The sequence below is a fragment of the Protopterus annectens genome, chromosome 16.part0 (assembly GCF_019279795.1).
Source record: "Protopterus annectens isolate FY-2018-M chromosome 16.part0, PAN1.0, whole genome shotgun sequence".
NCBI lineage: Eukaryota > Metazoa > Chordata > Ceratodontiformes > Protopteridae > Protopterus > Protopterus annectens.
Window position 1 is genome coordinate 475,077,085 of NC_056750.1, and position 21,066 is coordinate 475,098,150.

The 21,066-nt window shown below is 36.3% G+C and overlaps 1 protein-coding gene across 1 annotated transcript in view; it reads right to left on the reverse strand.

The window, feature by feature from the left end:
• Positions 1-21,066, reverse strand: part of RALGPS1 (Ral GEF with PH domain and SH3 binding motif 1) — a 3,844,659-nt gene that overhangs the window by 1,523,551 nt on the left and 2,300,042 nt on the right. Inside the window, exons 11-12 of the mRNA XM_044058136.1 lie at positions 20,021-20,147; positions 3,018-3,213 (exon numbers count right to left, since the gene is read on the reverse strand). Of these exons, the coding sequence (XP_043914071.1) occupies positions 3,018-3,213; positions 20,021-20,147 (323 nt within the window). The remainder of the gene's footprint in view (positions 1-3,017; positions 3,214-20,020; positions 20,148-21,066) is intronic.

Here is a 21,066-nt window from a genome sequence, read left to right on the forward strand (position 1 = left end):
AGGGATTATAACAGAACAGTTCATTTTTTTCTGCTGATCTCACCATCACACATTCCACTATGACTCTTAAAAACAACTCAGATGTGAAAATTAAGAAATAATCCAAAATTAATTTAGCTGATCTTAGAACATTTTCTCTAACTAGAGTCCTCAAAAAGTACCTACCAGCTAAGGCACATCCCTTACAAACACAGTTTTTCTGCAGGCTGCCAAGCCAGGAAATTGGAATGCAGTCTGCAAACATACTATATAACTGACTATGTGATGGACTGCAGACTACATAACTTAAACTGCACTAACATGTCATCTGAGCAGTAAATGTGCCTCTAGACATGAAGTAAGTTAAACTGTCTGTTTATTGAACAGCAGTCACATGTCACTGTGTTATTCATCCATCGTCTCTTTCTTTTCTTCCCCTCATTGTCTTGTTCTACTTTTCCTAGATCTTTTTCATAGATCTCTCAATGACCTCTTAAATAATTTCTATTTCTTCTCCTGCGTTCTACGTTCTCTTCCTACATGCACATCTCATATTGCACACTCTCTTTCTCCTTACATCACTCAATACTGTGCATTCTGCTCACTTTCAAATGCTTTCACTACCCTTTGACCCCCCTACTTTACTTACACTACCTTTTATTTAAACTGCCAGCATTTTCACATTTTATTACTTGATTACGGCACTTCATGTATTAATGTATATATTTGTGAGCATGATGGCCTTCTTATTCTACTACCAATTAAACTACAAGAAAAAAGCAGAAAAGGAGACAGTTTAGCATTACCATAGTTATTTTAACCAGTCACTTATCCTGAAGCTATGCCCCAGCAGTAATAATTTATGAAGACATATCACGTGCCGAGTGATTTTGTTGCCTTATGCAATTAATGTAGCTGTACTACATTTAAACATCTATATCTTTACATTTATAGTTAATGCTGTTACTGCAAATGATGCTTTCTTTTTCCTAATGTGCGTTAACGGCTTGAAGCATTTCTCCTTCGGCCTCCACTGTGTATGAGTTTTGCAATCTGGACTTCCCAGTCAACAGATAAAATAAATAATATAAACAATAAATTAAGGATGTGGGAACTAGGATTTCTTGAAAACACTTAAAAGAAACTATATATAATTCAATAATAATTGTCTGGTTCAAAATACTACCATTATAAAACAACAGGGACCTATGAGTTCTTGAAGTCAGTCATTCTATGACTCAAACTCATCAAAGTAAAATCTCCTGGAATGATGTAACTTGTTGATTGGCTCTACTATGACAATACATACATACAGGCTAAGTTTCCCACATTACTAGGCGTTTTCTGCTATTCCCAGTACTGGTGCAGTAGTGAAGTTAGTGGCAACTATTTGAAATGTCAGGACCTGCTAGAGTAAGTCCTGAAATACAGAGACTAAATGGCTGAAAGATCCATCTTATATATGTTAAGTCCAAGATGCTATTTCTCAAAATATTCCCCTTTCTCCAAGGTATGGCAGTCTCAGAGTTGGTACATATACGTTTGGGGAGTTGGAGATCTTGCACCCCCCCCCCCCCCCGCCAACATGATAGTGCAGGGGGTGGCTTGCCACCCCTTGCAAAAAGAAGTTTAAAGGAGAAGAGCGATTTTTTGAGATTCACTCTTCTCCTGTGTTTTCAGTCTTTTTCTTCATCGTGATGGCACCTGGAATTTTGACTGCCAATATTTTAATAGGAAGCCTGAGTTAGCACATATAACTAAAGAGGTACAGGGAGCAAAGTTAAGCCCCCATAAAATTATTTTCAATGGTTTCACCAGCAGGATGATTGCATGCATATTTTTACAAGTTTGATTTGACTGCTAGCCCCACAGGAAGTTTTATTATGACTTCTCATAATTAGGCCTTAAAAATCATGTCAGACTTAATACACCATTCCAAACATAAATAGCTATTTATTTATTTTATTTAGATTCATTAATGAGCTTGGCAGACTGGACTGTAGAACCCTTTGCAGTCTCATTTTGAGCCAAAAACTATAGAGAATGATATTAAAGCTACAATAAAAATATATTGCTGCACACAATGCAAAAACAGATCACAGTACCATTATAAATAATTGGTAGTTAATTAAGCAATAACTGACAACGTGGTATAGTATATTGAAGATTTACTCATGGTTGGTGTGGTTTAATCACGAGGGCAAAGCCCGAGTGATTAAATAAAGCCAACCGTGGGTAAATCTTCAATATACCACAACCACGAAGTCCGTTATTGCTATTTATACAATGACATTATTTAAGAAAAAAAATACTTACTTTTCTTAAATAATGTCTTTGTATAATGGTGCATTACGGTTCTTCCGCCGGTGGTAGTATACTGCTTCCTTGCATTGATGTACTGCGCATGCGTATGGGACTTGCATTCCCATGCATACCCAGTACATCAATGCTTTGAAACGGAAGCAACGGAGAAAAGAAAGTCTCCATTGCTTTGTTTTTTTTCTTTTTTATTAAAAAAAAAGTTTTGGACACTTTATACCAATAGAAAAAAGTTTGGGAGACCGGACTTTTTCTTACAATGGGCACGCTGGCCAATCAGCGGCACATTTTGGAATATTAATGGGGGGGGGGGTCATTGTATAATTTAGTTTTATGTACAAATGCAACCATTAATGTATTTGTTCTAAGCAAAGGCCTAACTTAGAATGACAACAAACATGCACAAGAGCTTTTAGTATTGTAGAAGATTGTGTGTGGAAAACAGTATATAGCAAAGACTGAAGTTCAGCCTGAGGAAGGTGAAATATTTTTTTTTTGCCTTGAAGCATATTTGTTATTAAAGCTTTATGCACAGTAGCTAATATTGCTAAGGAATATGTACAGCTGGAGAGTTGGAAAATATAAATGATTCTGTAATGATTACAATATCATATCAGATGAACTAAATCTGTGACACAGATTAATATACTTTTAATTTTGGGAAGTTGCAACTAAATTCAGCTGTCCCTTTATATGGTTCTACCCATGCCCATCCCTACCTAGGTGTCTCAGAAGGCATACTGGACAGCCTGTCTGGTTTCCCAAAAGCCTTATGCAACATTCTGCATGCAGCCTCTACTAGAATAACATTGTATGGTGAAAGGCTCAAAGCAGCTGTGTCATATAACTTTGTCATTTGGAAAACTGTCACTGACTTTAGTATTTCTGACAAAGTACAACAAGTTTCTCTGAATTCTTTGTGCAACAAACAAACACAGTGAGGATATTAAGGAACCAGCTTGCACTTTCAAAACTGTGCAAACAAAATGTTGAATAATAGCTTTACTCAGATTTGCAATAAATGGCAACTTGGAAAGCCCATAACATTTCAAATGATAAGCCTAAGACCCCACATTTTGTTATAACTGAAGTTTATTGACTACTCTATGCTCATGACAGCAACAGTAATGATTAAAACAGCAAAACATCTGAGCCATTTGTACGACGACTGATTCATTGCAGTGTGATTGTTATTTAACAAGATCCCTACAGTTACTTGTATGGGAATATTAAGAAATCTAATATTTTAATGAAGAAGTGGGATTGTTAGTTTCCTAAAGTGTGCCAGTATTAAATCTAAATATTTGGAAGACATACACATATATATGCGTTTATATTATGCTGTCGAAAACTCAACTGTCGACAGCATAATAATCGACACGAAAATGTCGAAACCCCCAAAGATCGAACACACACAAAAAAAAAACACACCCGAACACAACACAAATTGCTCTATGCACCCCCCACACCCCTCGTTACTTAAATATACCAACTCCGAGATCGCACTACATTGCTGTAAACAGAAATCTCCCCTTACGGAGATTTCCATTTACACGTGCGATGACTTTTGCTTTCAGCATTTTGTTGCCGACAATATCAGCTTCAATATTGTCGTCCTTCGACAGGGTGAAGTAGACCCCATATATATACACACACATATATAAATGTATATATGAATATATGTATACACAGAGATATATATATATATATATATATATATATATATATATATATATATATACACACACACACACACACACACACACACACACACACAGATACACACACACATATTAAACAGAGCCATCACTACAGAGCTTTGCTGACTTTTACTAGTGAATGTGCTAATCTTACTGCTTATCAGTGGAATATTGCTAGCGGCTTATGCAAGGCTGCTTCTTAGTCTTGACTTAACCCAATAATATGCTCTACAGTATTTCCAGCTGGAATCGGGAAAATGGCCCAAACTTCCCTACCATGTGACACACCCACTCAAACATTTCCATTTTTATACTTTTACCTGTGATATCACTATGCAGTGTTATGGTCCAAACACTAACAGCTGTCTACCATACCAGCTTTGCAAAATGTTGTCTGTGACTGATGTACCTATTATGGATTATTGCACAGACAGATATATTATCACGGGCATCTAATCCAGGTGATTCCAATTTGCCCTACATAGAAACAGTAAATCTAAATGTCTACATTGTCAGTAACAAAGCTTATGCACTGGTCAGCAAAAGTATCTAAAACTAGAAAAATGATTCCACATTTATCCCTTTTCTTTTCTTATTCAAGAACACGGAGGGAAGCATTGTCTGTCTCTGCCTACTCTCATATGCAGTGAAAGGCATTTCAGTCACAGCCTTTAATAATGGCAACATTCCATAAGCACAGTCAATAAATCGCTGTTATTCCTTAATCATGGTGAAATCAAATAGCTTTTTCCTGCATCAAGTGTTACACTTTATTGAGCTTTAAAGTCAGAGGCTCAAAGTCAGAATTGCTGTCAGTGTTGTGCTGCAAGTATTCAAATGCATTTTGACTTTTTAGTTGCTGTTTGATCTGACAAAAAATCACTAAAGCCCAATTACCTCATCTGCCATTATACCATGGGTGGACACTTCAGGTTACCCACTGTTGTCCTCTAAAGCCATCAACATCATTTTCAGATGCTTTTCCCAATGAGTTTGACAATGCAGTACCCTCTATGACTAAACTTAACTCAGTGAAAGGTGACAGCTTCAGTGTAATCTGGAATACCTGTAGCATTAGTCAACTGGAACCATACTTAAATGAGCTCTTCCTCCGTGACCAGACCTAACCCACACTTCTAATCATTTTCTGCTGGACTGGATTCTCACTAGCACTACATTAACATTTCTCCAACCAGTCTTTAGTGACATGGCACTATCCCTACTTGCTTTTCCACCAAGAGGTTAAAATATGGTGGGTCCAGTATCACATAAATAATGCTCAAGCATTCTGTGCTGTAATTACTCTGAGAGACCAAAATTGGTCATATTTCACTTGCTACTTGTTCAGCTGGTCATAACTCACCTGTTCATAACTGAAGACTCATCTACATATTTCATTCAACACACTCAAATACATAGACTGTGTTTGCAAATTTATGTTCTCCTTGTTTATGCAACCTGAGAGGCAGCATATTTGTAGTTCAGTAGTATGGGACAGAACCTCCACATCAGAGTGCAGAGTTTTGCCTTCCTGCATAGAAAAAAAAAAAATTTAAAACTCACCACCAATGTTGAAAATATTGAGACTCAAGCAATCAGTATCGAGTTGGTGAAACTTGAGCACTTGATGTTCAGCTTAATGAAGCCGAGCCACTAAAACACAGCAGATGTGCTGCTGCCAATACAATGTTCAGGCAGTCTTCTTAGCTGGCAATAAAGCTAACGTAGAATGATGCTTTTTCTTTACATCTGAAGACTAATGTACCAAGCATAATGACCTCACTGCATGTCAAGCATTTATCCTATTATAACTAGGAGAATCAGTTAATCAGCAAACCCATGGCAACCTCTAGAAGAAACAAGAAAAACAGATTGTAGTGCATTTAAAATCCTAAATTCTCATTCAAGCTTAGTCAATGTTTGTAGTATTGCAATCCCAGTCAAAAAGTAAGCCACATTATGGCTAGCTGAAAAAAAAAACCAAACAAAAAAAAAGCTGCGCATAAGGTCTGTGAGAAATAGGCAATTTAAGGGGTTCAAACATAATGAAACGTATACCTATAGTAAAGCCTGTAAAATTTTCTTTCTTTCCACTGCCATCCAGTTACATGTCATTATACAGTTTTATTTTGTTTCTCATCCTACCCCCATTCCTCAACCACCCCCATTGCATTACATTTATAGAACCTGGTCTCCACTAACCTCACAAGCCCCTCTTATATGCACACACATATAGTTAATTTCCAGTCTCATTTTCTTCACAGCTCTAATACTCTAACCAACCAGACCTTAAGCTAAGCTTCTTTCTGTTTCCTCTCCTACTCTCCAATTTCATTCCAAAAGACTCTCCTACTTTTAATTTTAATCACTCACCCAGTTCTACCCTCAATGCACCCCTATTTTTTTTCATTTTACCTTCATATCACCCCTTTTAAAAAATTCTCTACTTTTAACATATATATTTTTACTCTGCACAGTCATTTCTCCTCCTCTCTCATTTCCTTCAGTTTCATTCTTAATTACTCCACATCTGCAATGTTACTATTCCACACAATTGTATTATTAGCCCTCACAACTTCTGCCTCCCTTATATATTACCAAACCCTACCTTTATATACAGCTCTCCACACCCACCCCAGTCGTCTCCCAAACACTATACAATATCCAGCTGTTAATCTCCCCTAGTGTCTTATCCTCTGCTAATGTCTATCTCTTTAAAATAAAGTATTACACCCACAACAACAGAGTCAGTAAGGCCTGCTAATGCCCACCTCTTTAAAATAAAGTATTACACCCACAATAACACAATTAGCAAGCCTTCCCCTTGACCAAGGTCAACATTCAAACACCCTTATTACACACACACCCTGCTGACCTTTCACTTAAAAATATGTGATGACATCTATCTTATCCCAGACCCTCCAACAACTGAACAAAATAACAACAAAATCTGCCACATCCCAAAACAGTCATCCCTCTAAGCGGTACCTTTACACAACTGACCTTGGAAGTATAAGAAACAAACTTACTGATGTACATGCCAGGTAGCCTGCCACTTTCCAGATATACTAGCAGCTACAGAAACTTGTCAAACAAGAAATAAAACATAAAGAAATCTTATCACATCAGATAAAACACCTTAAGACTTAACAAAACCCATAAAAAAGTGGTAAAGTGCCATTGTCTGCAAGATCCATCTCTAAGTCTCATATAAGCAAACCCTCACTCTTCAATGCAGAAATAATTATAGCGTCCCTGCAAATTAATATTCACAAAAGTCTTTACATTACAGCTTACTTTCCCCCAGGAAATAACATAGTTACAGCTGAAGAACTTTTGTCTTAGGCACCAGGTTGTATCAAGCAACATCTCACTCAAGGCAATTTTATGAGACCTGAATATTGATTGGCAAACAAATTACATTAATAGTCCCTGTAATGTCATTAATCAGTTTGGTTTCACTCAGCTTATTTCATCTATTCTCCAACAAGATACAATACAAACTCTGGTAAAGTCTCTACCTTGGATCATCTCTCTAATGCTCCAAATAAAATTCTGTTAACAAGAGCCTTACCTGACACCTTAAATGATCACCTACCCATCTTCATAACCTTGCTTGTAACTTTTGCTTCTTACGCAATGACCACTTCATTGCAGCACTAGACTCGGTCATCACGTGAGCTGTTCAAACGCTTCCACTTGAAGAAGCTGCAGCTCTGTTCATCTCAATTTTCTTTAACATACTAAATGAACTAGTCTCAACAAGAACTAAAAGAATCCAACTGAGTCCAGCACCCTGGCTTTCAAAAAGTACTAAATTGCTTATGAAAGAAAGAGATGTAGCCTGGAAAAACTGGAGCAAGTTAAAACCATTGCTGCCCATCAGTACTATAAATGTCTTGGAAACTCAACTAAAATCAAATCAAAACTGATAAAAAACACTAAATTAATATATAAGCAGCAAATTATAACAATGTCAAAGCTTTTTGAACTGCAATTGATAATCCGGTACACCAACACAACCCACACCTGCTTCATCGAGCCATACTAACAGCATAGAAAGCAAATTCAATACCCACTTCATCCAAACAGTAACCCCTCTTATTAAACTCTCAGCACTGGTAGACACAAGTTCCTCTCCTTCCTTGTTAACCCCCAAAACACCTTCATTCAAACCAGACTCAATTTCTACAATCAAAACACTACTGTTACCTTTAAAACCTACCACCCTTGCCCTGATGACATATCATTTGATAGTTAATAATTGCTGCTGATGTCCTAGCTTTTCTTATGTCGATCCTAATCAACTGCTCCATCACTGAAAGCTATGTCACAACCCTACGGAAAAGGTGCTACATTCTTCCTCTGCAGAAATGAGGAAACTCAAATGAGCTAACAAACTTCAGGCCTACAGCCATTCTGTCTCTACTCTCAAAAATTCTGTAGACGTATATCTAGTATCAGCTCAGCTTTCTCACAGGCAACTGAATCCTTTCCCCTATAGCATGGTTTCTGCCTTTTGCATAGTGCATGCACAGTTCTCATTAATTTTATAACATCTATTAACCAATATTGAAACTCTGGGAATTTAGACTCAGCACTTTTCCTAGATTTTTCAAATGCTTTCAACAAGGTACCCCACTAGAAACTGCTTCAAGAACTAATTTGCCTAGGAATACAGGAAACTTCACTATCTTGGTTCTCTGGCTACATCTCAAATCGGCAACAGCCAGTAAAATGGCAAAATGGTATCTCCTCTTTACTTCCCATTACAGTGGGTGTCCCTCAAGGATACATTTTAGGTCATCTGTTCAATAAATTCATTAATGATCTCCACATATCTTCTAGACAGGCCACTATCATACAGCACTCAGATGATTCTAGAATCATCTTTTCTACAAAAAATGTAGATAAATTAAAACAACTCACCCAAGAGTCTTTCAGCACCATAGAGACCTGACTCTCTGATAAACAGTTGGTCGTTATCCCTAAAAAAGTCAAAACTGTTCCTATTTACCCCAAAGCATTCATCTTACTAGAAAAATATCTTTAGTACCACTTCTGCTAATAGCACCAACATAGAACTAGTAAATCAAAATAAACTTCTAAGAATCACTATTGATGAAAGATTAAAATGTGATCATCACATAAAAGAAGCAGTAAAAAGCACCCACCGAATGCTAGGCGGTCTCTATGGAGTCAAACCATATCTCACTGATAATGCCAGAAAAAATACTGTACAATCCTTTCTCATCCTTATACAGCTTTAGGCTGCACCCATCTTGATTAACCTACAGTCCACTCAACTCTCACTCTTGGAACAGTGCTATAATAAGGTGGCAAAATTTGTCTCCAGTCGTCATTATAGGACACATCATTGGCTGTCCTTACAAAAAAAAAACTTCAGTGGTTAGAGCTAAGGCATTACCTTAAACTCTCCCAACAAGTCACTTCTCATAAACTTGTCTATCAGCCAGACAAATGCCCTAGTTTGAAAAATATTCTCCAAATTCCAACCAGAGTAGACAGTAGAGATTCACTTACAAAAAGTTAACAGCTCAGGTGAAGATTCTTTGAACTTCATCTTCCTGGCCAAAATTTGGAAATCCCTTCCTCTGTCTCTAAGAAACACAGTAAGCACTGACTCTCTTAAGCACAAACAAGATACTATCTAAACTATACCTGACTGTACATGCAGAACTCCTGGATGATAAATGTCTTGCACTTTATTTTTTTTCTTTTCAAGCACTATTTCCATAGACATTGGTCCAAAATCTCCTCCTTGTCTTCTGCCTCTCCCTCTTCTTTCTACTTATCCTAAAACATTATCTCACACCTTTTAATACTACTCTCCCATTTTCTCATTTTCTCTTCTTCTATCAAGCTAATTGCCAAATATATTTCATAACTCTTTGCATGATAATGCTATTAATTAATGTTATTCTGTTTAAATGTTGTCATTTTCCTGATTACATGGATACATCTGTTGATTACTTGTATACTTCTGTTTAATATGCTTTTTATGTATTATTTTCCGGTGCTTTTCTCCCTGAAAAAAGCGTTGCAGGTCAATATGTGTTGCTGCTATTAATTAATGATACTCTTTAAATTTTGCATACTTGTTGATTACTTATTTACCTCTGTTTACGATCTTCTTTATGTAGTATTGGAATTTTTATGGTACTTTTCAGAATGGGCCTCCTCTGATAAAGGGTAGCTTACTGCACAGTTACACTAGGCAGGTAAAAAGGTGCAATAAGTTAAATTAATTAATGACATTAAAATGGAGGAAAAACATATTACAACAGCAACTCTGGAAAGAAATGTATTTATAAGCTGCCATGCTGGAAAATATACAAATAATGCGGTGCACAACTGCCTTTTGGCACTCAAAACGTCTGTGCTGTGATTTCTGCATAAATATGTCATGGCTTCATCTGTTAAATTGTATGTCTTCCTGTTACAGAAGCTATAAATCTGGCTGAATGCATGAAAGTGGACCAAGGAATCCCAGAACTAATTGCATCTCCCCCACAACAATGTATACCATTTATTCCTTTTCAGCTAAATCTAAGTATGTGACTAGATTCTGGATATCTACTTGTGTTGGATCTAATAAGGTGCAATCACTCTCTCTTCAAAACATACCAGTTTTATTAACTGACATGCTGAAATGCTGAAAGGACAACATTTTGAAGTGAGTTGGGCACTTGCTTTTCTAAGCCCCCATGTTCCTCTTCCCCTGTGACTGAACCTTTGTCAGACTCTGAAGTTCAGAAAGTCCCTAACTAACTAAGCATGATGTGCTAGTTCTCAAAGACGCAGTCCAGATCATGAATGAGAAATAGTTTGGCTAGTGTTGTTGTCTGCACCTACTGATACGCGCTCAGGAAGAAGCACTGGTACAACCGCCATTGAGCACTGGCCATCAGATAAACATTCGTCACATGACTCATCATATCTAGCCATAAAACATACTGCTGTGTCAACATGTTTCCCAACACAGTGTTAATACACTTCTACTACATGGGTTGTACTGGGTCTACTTCACCTCACTGAAAACCCATTTCACTGAGACCAAATCACCTAAAGTTCAAATCACTGAAAATTCATTTCACTGAATTGTAAGCTATAGACTTGATGTGGCAGTCTGCAGAGTACTGTGAAGCAAGTAAAGGGTATATGCCCTCATTCCCACTGTAGTGCGATCTGGAGTTAGTATATATATTTGGGGGGTGTGGGGGCCACAGCCCCCCAGTTAGTTTGGTTTTATATTGGCTGGTTTCTGTTAAGAGGATAAATAAGTAGTTTTTAAGTTGTAGAGGGAGGTAGGCTTTAGTTTTGTGAGTTTGTTTGTCTTTGGTTTCCCATTTACTCTTGTGTAATGTAGCACTGTAAGCTGTCAGTGACATGAGATTCAATAAAATGAACTTTCCAGTGTTATGAACTTTAGGTGAGTTGGTCTCGGTGAAATGAATTTCAGTGAAATGGGATTTCAGTGAAGTAAAATAGACCCGTTGTACCTTATCTGACACGTGCATCATTATAACGCAGAATAATAAAGTGCCCCATTGAATGTGCACTGAGATTACTATGATCAATGTCCTATTTAGTTCTTCTTCGATCATTTTTAGAGTTCATTTGCCTTGGTGCATTTTACTACAGGTTTAGAATTGACCTTTTTGGGCTCCATGGTACACTTCAGACATCAGCTAATAACACTGCTATGACTTTTGGGGATATACTCTACTTGTTATCTTTGATGTTATGTATAGATCTATATGTTCAGGTATACAGGAAACCGAATCAGGAATAATGAACTATGTGGCCACCTCATAAGTACTACAGTTTATTATGGCTATGTTTGTGATGGCTATTAGCCACCAAAACTATATATAACTACCGCTAGCATTCTACTTTTCACAAAACTGTACCTAAAGTGAACTTTTTCTTGATCATCATGTTAAAGAGACCATCCTTTCAGCACCGTCAACTCTCCTGTCTTGGCAAATATATGCTATTCATTAAAAAAATATGCATTATTTCAATAAAGGAAAGATCCATTTGAGCACATCTGATTACATACTCCAAATGTACACGAACATATCATAAATGCAAAGCATTATTTAAAAATCTCATAACAGTTTTTTGCTTTGCCATTAAAAATCCTTTTTCTTAATGAGAGAGTCTTAACATTATGCAGAGAGAAAAAGATCCAGTTAAGTCAAATTTCATAATTTTTTTAAAGCTTTGCAAAAAAACAAACAAAAAAAGAACAGCAGACATATAGCTGCCTTTAAATACTCATGGGGTAACAAAAGAAGAGGTCACTTGAAAAAAAATCATACAAACACACACATCTGTATATGTATGGTCACTGAAGACATATATATCTAAATATAATTTGTCCTTTAATACAGTACTGGAATGGGATGATACTTTAATGGAAGCAGGAAAGGCATGCTGTGAATGAGCCTTGAGCAAAGAGGATGCATGTGAATATACACTACATCTGTAACTTGAGCACCAAACCAGAAAGCAAATCATCTGAGATTTGATGAGAAATTAGGAAAACTGTGTCCTAACCTTTCTGTTTACCCAACACACAAAACACTTGCATTGCTAGTCATTTACTTTATATTTCTTAGTACTATATCTGGCATGTACTAAACCTTCAGCAAGCATGAGAGCAATAATGACCATGTCTGAAATGCTTAGAAGGCCATTCTTTATCCATTTTTCAAGCAGAAAGTCACTGAATGACAAAAAAAGAAACTAAATACATGAACCAAAAACAGCTGTGGTGGACAAAAAGCAGTGATCCTAACTTTCTGTGACCTCAAATAACACAGTCCAGGGAAAAAGAAAACAATCTCATGAAATATGAAAATGAAATCACAATTTTTATACACAATACTGCAGACTGTATTATAAAAAATGGAATGTATTCTTTACTTCAAGTTATTTGACTTAGACAGCTGTATTAAATCTGTATCATGCAGTCGCTGCAGAATAAATAGCCCCTGAACTTAAGAGTGAATGTAATGTTTACACAGTAAATCTGGTCTTTGATTAAAATTACATTTATCATAATACATTTACAGGGAATAAGATTTAATACAGCTATGAACTCATTAGTTGCACATGTCACTGGAAGAAGCATGCTGTTCTATTCTCTTCCATATGTACATAATAAACTTTATGCTATGAATATATGCCTTGCAAGAAAAAATATAAATATATGATGGAAACAGAAACTCCAGGATACGTCCAGTTTTCCAAAATAATATCATCCCTAATCATTATATTCTTTAGAATTAACTAGTACTATGGAACAAAAACAATATGGCCACTGGGATAATCAAAAGCATGTTATGGCTATGACACAAAAATGAAAACCTAGGAATAGTTTGAATCCCATAAGTCTGATTTGAATAGCACATGTATTATTTATTCAGTCTAATTAGTTGGGTTAATAGTACTGAGGCAAAGACACATTGATAGGGAAAGCCCATGGGAAAAAGCTTTACAACACGAACAATACAATTTATTATTTTATTTAACATAAGCAGTATAATTTTGGGATGTAGTGTCAGAGTTCATATGGACAAATGGGCACAATATAATCTGAACCAAGGCAGAATCTGAAGAAAACGATTGAACAATAGATATTGAAAATGAGAAATGGCCACACAAGTCACTGTGTTACCACTGCTGTTCCAGCATTTACCAAGCCTTGAACACTAAGAGACTGAAGAAAAGTCTCAGCTTCCATCTGTTCCAGGGATACATCTAAAAACAGTCTCAGGCTTTAGTTTCTTAAACCTGTACAAGTTAAACAATTGCTATTAATTCACTAAGTATGCAATTCTTCTGTGAAAGGCAGCATTTTAATACAGTAATGCAAATGCAAAGAAGAATGCTTTATAAAGTGTACTAATGCTACAGAAAAAAAATACTTTTGGCATAAACTATAAAAAGTGAGAAGGTTAAAAAAGAAATTATCATGAAATCTTACTTCTGAAGCCATCACCCTATTAGCAGTGTCCTAAAATGTGCATGTTTTATGAATGCCAACTGTTATTATTTAGTGACCCGAACTAATAGATGTACAAGCTCTCATGGCTTGGGAGAAGTGTTTCAGTGGCAAAAATATTAAGGTGATGCATAAACTTCCAGGGTCATGGGTCAAGTGATTCAGTGACAAAGGCCAAAGATAAAGCAGAGTCTAAGAATGTACCTGAAACACACAAGATTTGTGAATGATAGTGATAAAATTCTTTCAGTTTGGTTTCATTATTTTGTAGAGTTTTCTAACATCACATCTGAGTATTAGAAGAACATTTCACTTGCAGTGCTCTTGCCAAAGTTGATTTTGCAACAATGGCAGTTCTTACGAAATGCCCCCCTCTCCCCACAACACATGTGCATTTCTCTCTCTCTATGTATCTGTATGTGTGCGTGTGCGTGTGTGTGTGTGTGTGTATGTATGTATGTATTTATATATATATATATATATATATATATTTAAGAAATAAGCCATGACTGTGCATGGATATATCAGGTTGAAGCCTGAGTAATTAGAGAAAGCCTACCATGGGTAAATTCTGATATACCCATAAACAGGAATAGATTATTGGTTTTATACAATGACATTTTTACATTTTTCAATAAAGACACTGCATACCTTTCTTAATTTCTTTGTATAATGGCACTTCAGTTTTCTTCTATGTTGTCTTCTGTGGACTGATGTACTTTACATGTGTATGGAATCTGCATTCCCATGATTTTTTTTTAATTTTTAAAAAGTCAGGATTGTGACAAAAGGAGGTTCTGCCAGCACAGCTAGCTGGAATTTTGTAAATAATCACGTCATTTGTCAATATCAACATGATTCATATGCTTGTGCTAAAATGTATCAGAACTATATGTTGTCTGCATATCAAACTGCTGGTACAGAAGCATGTGTTGAAAGGGTTTGTAAAGTACTGAGCTTAAAGATGTATCCATAGTGTATCCTACTGGAAAAGAACAGAAATGTATATACATTATTGTAACTCTGTAAATGTATATATTTTAACAGTGGAAACTGAAACACAGAAGGTTAACTTGCAAAACGTCAGAAAAAAATGTTAAATTAAATTATTTTATAACTGCACAATAAAACATGGTTTCAATGCAGCAAGGGGAGATAACTTATAAAACTAGGGAGCCTTCTGCATTGCCTTGTAAGCATTTTACTGTTTTATGTCTTCCAGCATCTACAAAAATCTGAGGGCTATGTATTTTTCACAGGTAGATGCTAAATGCTGGCAGTTTCTAACAATGGGGGGGGTTTAGCTTGGGGACTAAAGTCAAATGACAAGAAATGATGTCACCCGCAAGCTAACCCAGCAGTAGTATTTGAGATATTAATGTAAAAACTCTCTGAGAGAGATAGAGTATCCTGTATTCTGACTTGTACCCAACAATATCAGCTAGAAGATCCATTCACCACACTTGCCTTGCTCTGTAAGTAAGTTAACTAGGGTACAGTAATTTCTTATAGATATAGTCAGGAATATAGCTGAACTTAATTTAGATGTTTTTCTTTATTTATCTGAGACTGACCTGCAATGTTGTTTTAAATATTTCCTTTGATTTTGAACTCTGATGTAACTGTGATTATTTACTGAATATTTTCTCACTCTTTTATTATTTATTATTAACTTGTTTATTAATTGTGGCCAATATTTTTGAGAATATTTAAGTTCTGAGAGTACTTGCATACTTATTTAGTGACACTGTGGGCCACTACTTATAGTCTTGCTCTTGGTCAAACTACCATTTGTATTGATAGTAACATTACACAGTAAGATTAGACAGAACTTTGTTAAGGGCCTTAAAGTAGCTGATAAGGAGTGACTGGTGGCAGAGACTGAGAAGAAAGGAGCATAGCTAGTAAACCCATGCCAGCCTTTCCCACGTGTGCATCTGAGTGTGTGTGTGTGTGTGTGTGTGTGTGTGTGTGTGTGTGTATAAATCAAACCTCAAAGATTGTGTGTGTGTGTGTTTGTGTGAGTGTGTGAGCGCTACTGGGGCAGGGACACGAAGCACTGGTTGGACAGAGAAGGTGCTGGAGGCCTTGGTTTGGTCACTCAGCTGAGATCTCAACTCTATAGCTGTGCCAGTGGGGAATCTTATTTTGGGATCTGGAGGAAGAGAAAGAAACCAGCCCCAGACTGACTGTGGTCTCTGTGTACTCTTAAGTGAAATTGCAGTTGATGCAGAAAGCTGCATCTGAAAATACTGTGTGTGTCCCTATCATCCTCCCAGTGTGTACGTTCCCCACCTTTGTCAGTGGTAAGAATTGAGGCGCCTTGATTACTGGGCCAGTGGTGGGGCATCACAAGGATTTTATGAGGGTTGGTGGAAAAATACAAGGAAAATCAGATATGTTTCTGTTTCATTAGCTTTGCAGAACATACCAGATTTTTTTTTGTATTTTGCTGTCCTCCAGTATATGCCAATAGAATGTCTGGATGCTCAATGGTACTTTAGTGGCCAGAGTTTTTTCTATTGCTATATGGTCGGATTTACAATGGGCACACTGGTTGTGCTGTCCAATCGGTTGTATAAATAGATAGATAGATAGATGATGGAAAGACAGTGAGAGGGAGAGAGAGAGATGCGCACATGCTCAAACACACACACACACACACACACACACACACACACACACACACACACACACACACACCACACAATACAGAAATATTTGTATTTGTTAACCGGGGAACACTACTGATCCCACACACATGAATTTTGTGGACTCATACTGGGAAGACTGCCTTGTTAAGCAACTTGAACACAGACACACTAAAGGCAAACTAAAGTTGAGGGAATCAAACCCTAGACTTCAGGAAGCAGTTCATCATAAAGGAATACATATATACACATACATACACACACACACGCACACACACACACACACACACACACACACACACACACACACACACACACACACACACACACACACACACACATGCACATACTTATACAGATAAATAGATAGACAGATAACAAACCCCAAACATCTCTGCACAAAACTAGCTACGTATAAAACTGTCATAAAAATGCAATGCTTACTGCATCAAAAAATTAAACATTATTACTGATTAAGCACCATAGTGTAACATAAGTATCCACATATGCTGTTAACTCACTGCTATAAATAAGCTCCCCATGATTACTATACACTTTATTACCAATTTCTATAACACTGGGGAAGTTTGTTATCCTCAAGTCCTTTGGTCTCCTTTGATTCATTGTGAAATAGTTGAAAAAAAAAAAGATTATCCCAAATTAGACATTTATGTTTAGAAATTGATATCAACTTTCATTAGAGATACATTGACTAGTATATGGTCATCCTGGAGATTTTAGGTATTAGCCTGAGGTTTTGTTTCAGTCTTGCAGGTTTAGATATGAAACAGCTATGGAAGAAACTAACTCACAAGATGATGACATTCATTTTTTTTAATCTTTGCTGGATAGCTTACTCATTGAGGTGCTGCATTCAGCAATAGTAGAAAAAAAAGTTTAACCACCAATGATTCAAAATAACGCACACAAGGACTATTTTTTGTAAGAAAATAATGTTATATTTAATGACCCTTATTTTACTATATAATTTCTACTTCTACATGTTAAGCCTAGAGTATGGTCTTATCCATACCATGTGCTAAGAAGACTTGGATAATAAGCATGGGGAAGGGGAGCATAGGACAAACTTTTCAAACAGTACCTCTACACACACACACACACACACACACACACACACACACACACACACACACACAAGCCCCTTGCACACAGCAAACTGCCTTAACAGTTCTGCATAGCTATCATTAAGAAATGGCCTACAATTACTGACATCAACCTACAGAACCAGTAATTATCTGGAAGTTACTTCTGCCCATCTGCATTAATACTTGAAAATAGTACATGAAGTTATTATAACATCACTGCTATATCAAACATTGTCCACCCAGTAATGTTTTCATACAAATTAACTGGAAACACTGATAGCGCCATGAACCAGTTAATGCAAACAGTTCAAGTTCCAGAATAGCTGTTCAACCAGTCTGGAGAGGCAGCCTAGGAATTCATTATCAGTCAAGTTTCAAACAATATATATAGTGTGGAGTGAAAGTGTTCCAGACACACTGCTGGGATAACTTCTAGTCTTATAGCACATTAAATACTGGACTCCACAGTGTTTTATTTGGCTGGATCCATCTCGTTGTACTAAAATGCCTTTTAATCTTAGCTAGAAAGAACATGAATCTGAAAGTGAAGACAGGATGATAAATTTACACAGACTATTCTATTCAAGCAAGCATAGTCAAATTGCAGTTTTACATCAAGAACATATTTTATGATCTCGTGATGTCGCAAATGGAAGAATATCAGGAAAACACTTCACTTAATAATGATATTACATATTTCCAGGGAAACACAAGTGTGGGAGCAGACAAAATTATCAGCTCAGTAACAACTTTCATCACATAAATATTAACTCTTTTAAGTGGTACAGAATAGTTCTAAATGTAATATACTTTTAACAGTCCTGTCTGGTAGATACAAGGTGTTTCCAAAAGATGGGGTGTCTGTTAAAATTATAGGGACCTTTCTTAAGGTCCTCAGAATACATGAATTACAAATGGGAACAAATATATACAGTGTCCAAATGTGTAGCACCTTGGAGTACTCACCCTACTCTGAAGTACAGTGCCTCAGAGGGTGTATAAATATGCAGCAGGTGTATTGGGGAATCTTCATACAAAATTTTTAATGTTGTAATAACATGTTTAGAAATGCAATGTATTTGATTATATCACAGTTCGTTTTCCAAACAGGTTTATAAGTGTTCCTTGTGATTGGGAACTGTTTCGTATGCATGGTTGCACATACTGTGAAAGCTATTCTTAAAGTGGAACCATAAGTACTTTGCCATCTTTTTTCCTTTTGATGTCATCTCAAAAAAGTTACGCCACACATTAAGCAGGGGTAAATGTAACAAAATGACTGCCTCATAAATTACATTGTGATTTTAAACAGACTCTTCAACAAACTAAAAGAATCCACATTGATTTACTACTTCCAGCAACAATCTAAATTCTTCCGAAAAGTCACTAACTTTATTGCAGTACATCAGCAACAGTTACATGCAGAAATAAAGGCTACATTGTATAAGAATTTACTTATTGGTGAAGAAGATCAAAAACATCACATACATTTGGCCCTTAGAAAAACTTGAGTTTAAATGAATTTCCTATTTCAAATATAAACAAAATTCTTCACTTAACCAACAAATGAGCTACACCAAAGGTGAAACTTGCATTAAGCTGTAAAAACACTTAAATTACACTTTTGTAGTCACTGCTGCTTCTGATCGTGTAACAAACTAGACAGCATGGTTTTTTGATTTAACAATAACCACTGATAAGCTCACTATAAAAAAAAAAACAGGAACAGACTTCCATAAGTCAAAACAATACAGTGATCTCTGCATGATTCAAAGGCAGATAAATATAGCTCTGTCTAACGTTTAAGGTTGCTAAGGAAGAGAACACACCTTTTTAGCAATCGGGATCATCTAAAAGCAAACTGCCTTGTCAATCACAGCCCAGCTAAGTGATGAGTTTTCTTTAAGAATGCCCAGTTGCATGAATTAAATGGAAATTTTTTTTTAAGGTAAAGAGATTTTTCTTCCAAGGTAAATAATGATGTAATTATGTTTCCAGTCCTACTGTGTTTAAGAACACTCTCTAAGCCAGCAACCTTGCTAGACATTATTACAGCTTGAATTACTCCCACAACTCTTTTTCCAGCAGTAAGTAGCTAGCCAGCCACATATGCTACACATGTGCATCCTGTTCCACAAAGTTAATGCCTTTACGCTATAGTCACTTAGCAGTTTCCCCTTCCTTTCTGAAAATTTCCTCAAACTCAGCAGATCAGATGGCTTGACTTACCTAAATATGGTATGGTGGGAACCATCTTTAAACTCCTGATGTAGTCCCGTGTCCTTTTGTAGTTATCTTCCTTTGACAGCAAGTAATCCAGCTTCTCAAATGTGGTCTTATCCTTACGACTTACAAGCTATGGGTATGAAAAGAGGCAAGTCATGTCTTTATAATTATATACATTAAAAATATGTTTGAATTTTTATAGCTTCATTCCAATGGTACATGCAACAAGGAAAACAGCATCTGTGTGATGCTTTAAGAGATTATTCCTTTATGTAAGAATAAACAACAAAAGAGAATAAACAACAAAAGACACACTAATGTCAAAGTTACTCCATTTACGTGCAGTGACAGTGATAGCCTAAATAATACATTTTTTATTTGTTAAATGGAAGAAAATATCTTTGTAAACGGTCATTGATGACAGAGGTTAGATAACTGTCCAAGTCATTATTGTGGGATAATTAAACACCTGTCATGTTCATCTGCTTCAGATACTAAGAGCACAATAAACAATACTGATATAAAATAAATATTTATAACCCTTTGTCAGAATTGCTTACAATCTTAAAATGAATTCTATTTAGATCATCTGATGAACATGTCTTTAACCAAGATTTGAAATTCTTTTGTTTTTTTTTTTCCTATGTCGTTCTAAACAATGACAAGGATAAGATAGATTTGTATTATGGGGCATACAAAATGTATTGGCCTTTACTCATAATCTAGAAAAATATAAATAAATGACCAAGTCATAATGTTAGTTTACATATGTTCAATGTGTTCACTATACATTTAAATTAATCAAGCTATGGCACAGCATCAAGCCCACGACTATTACCACAAACCACTAAAACAATTCATTTTTCTGTATTTAATCATCCATGGTCCCCTAATTAAATCTGCACAGTTGGTCAGTTCCTACCATTGTGTCATCCCAGAACATCCTGCTGCTCTAAGCTGTAACCTCTACCTCTTAGCTGCTAGGAGAAACACTTTGCTGTACTGTTGAGCCCTATAAGTTGGGCACACAGTGAAACGTATAAATCCCT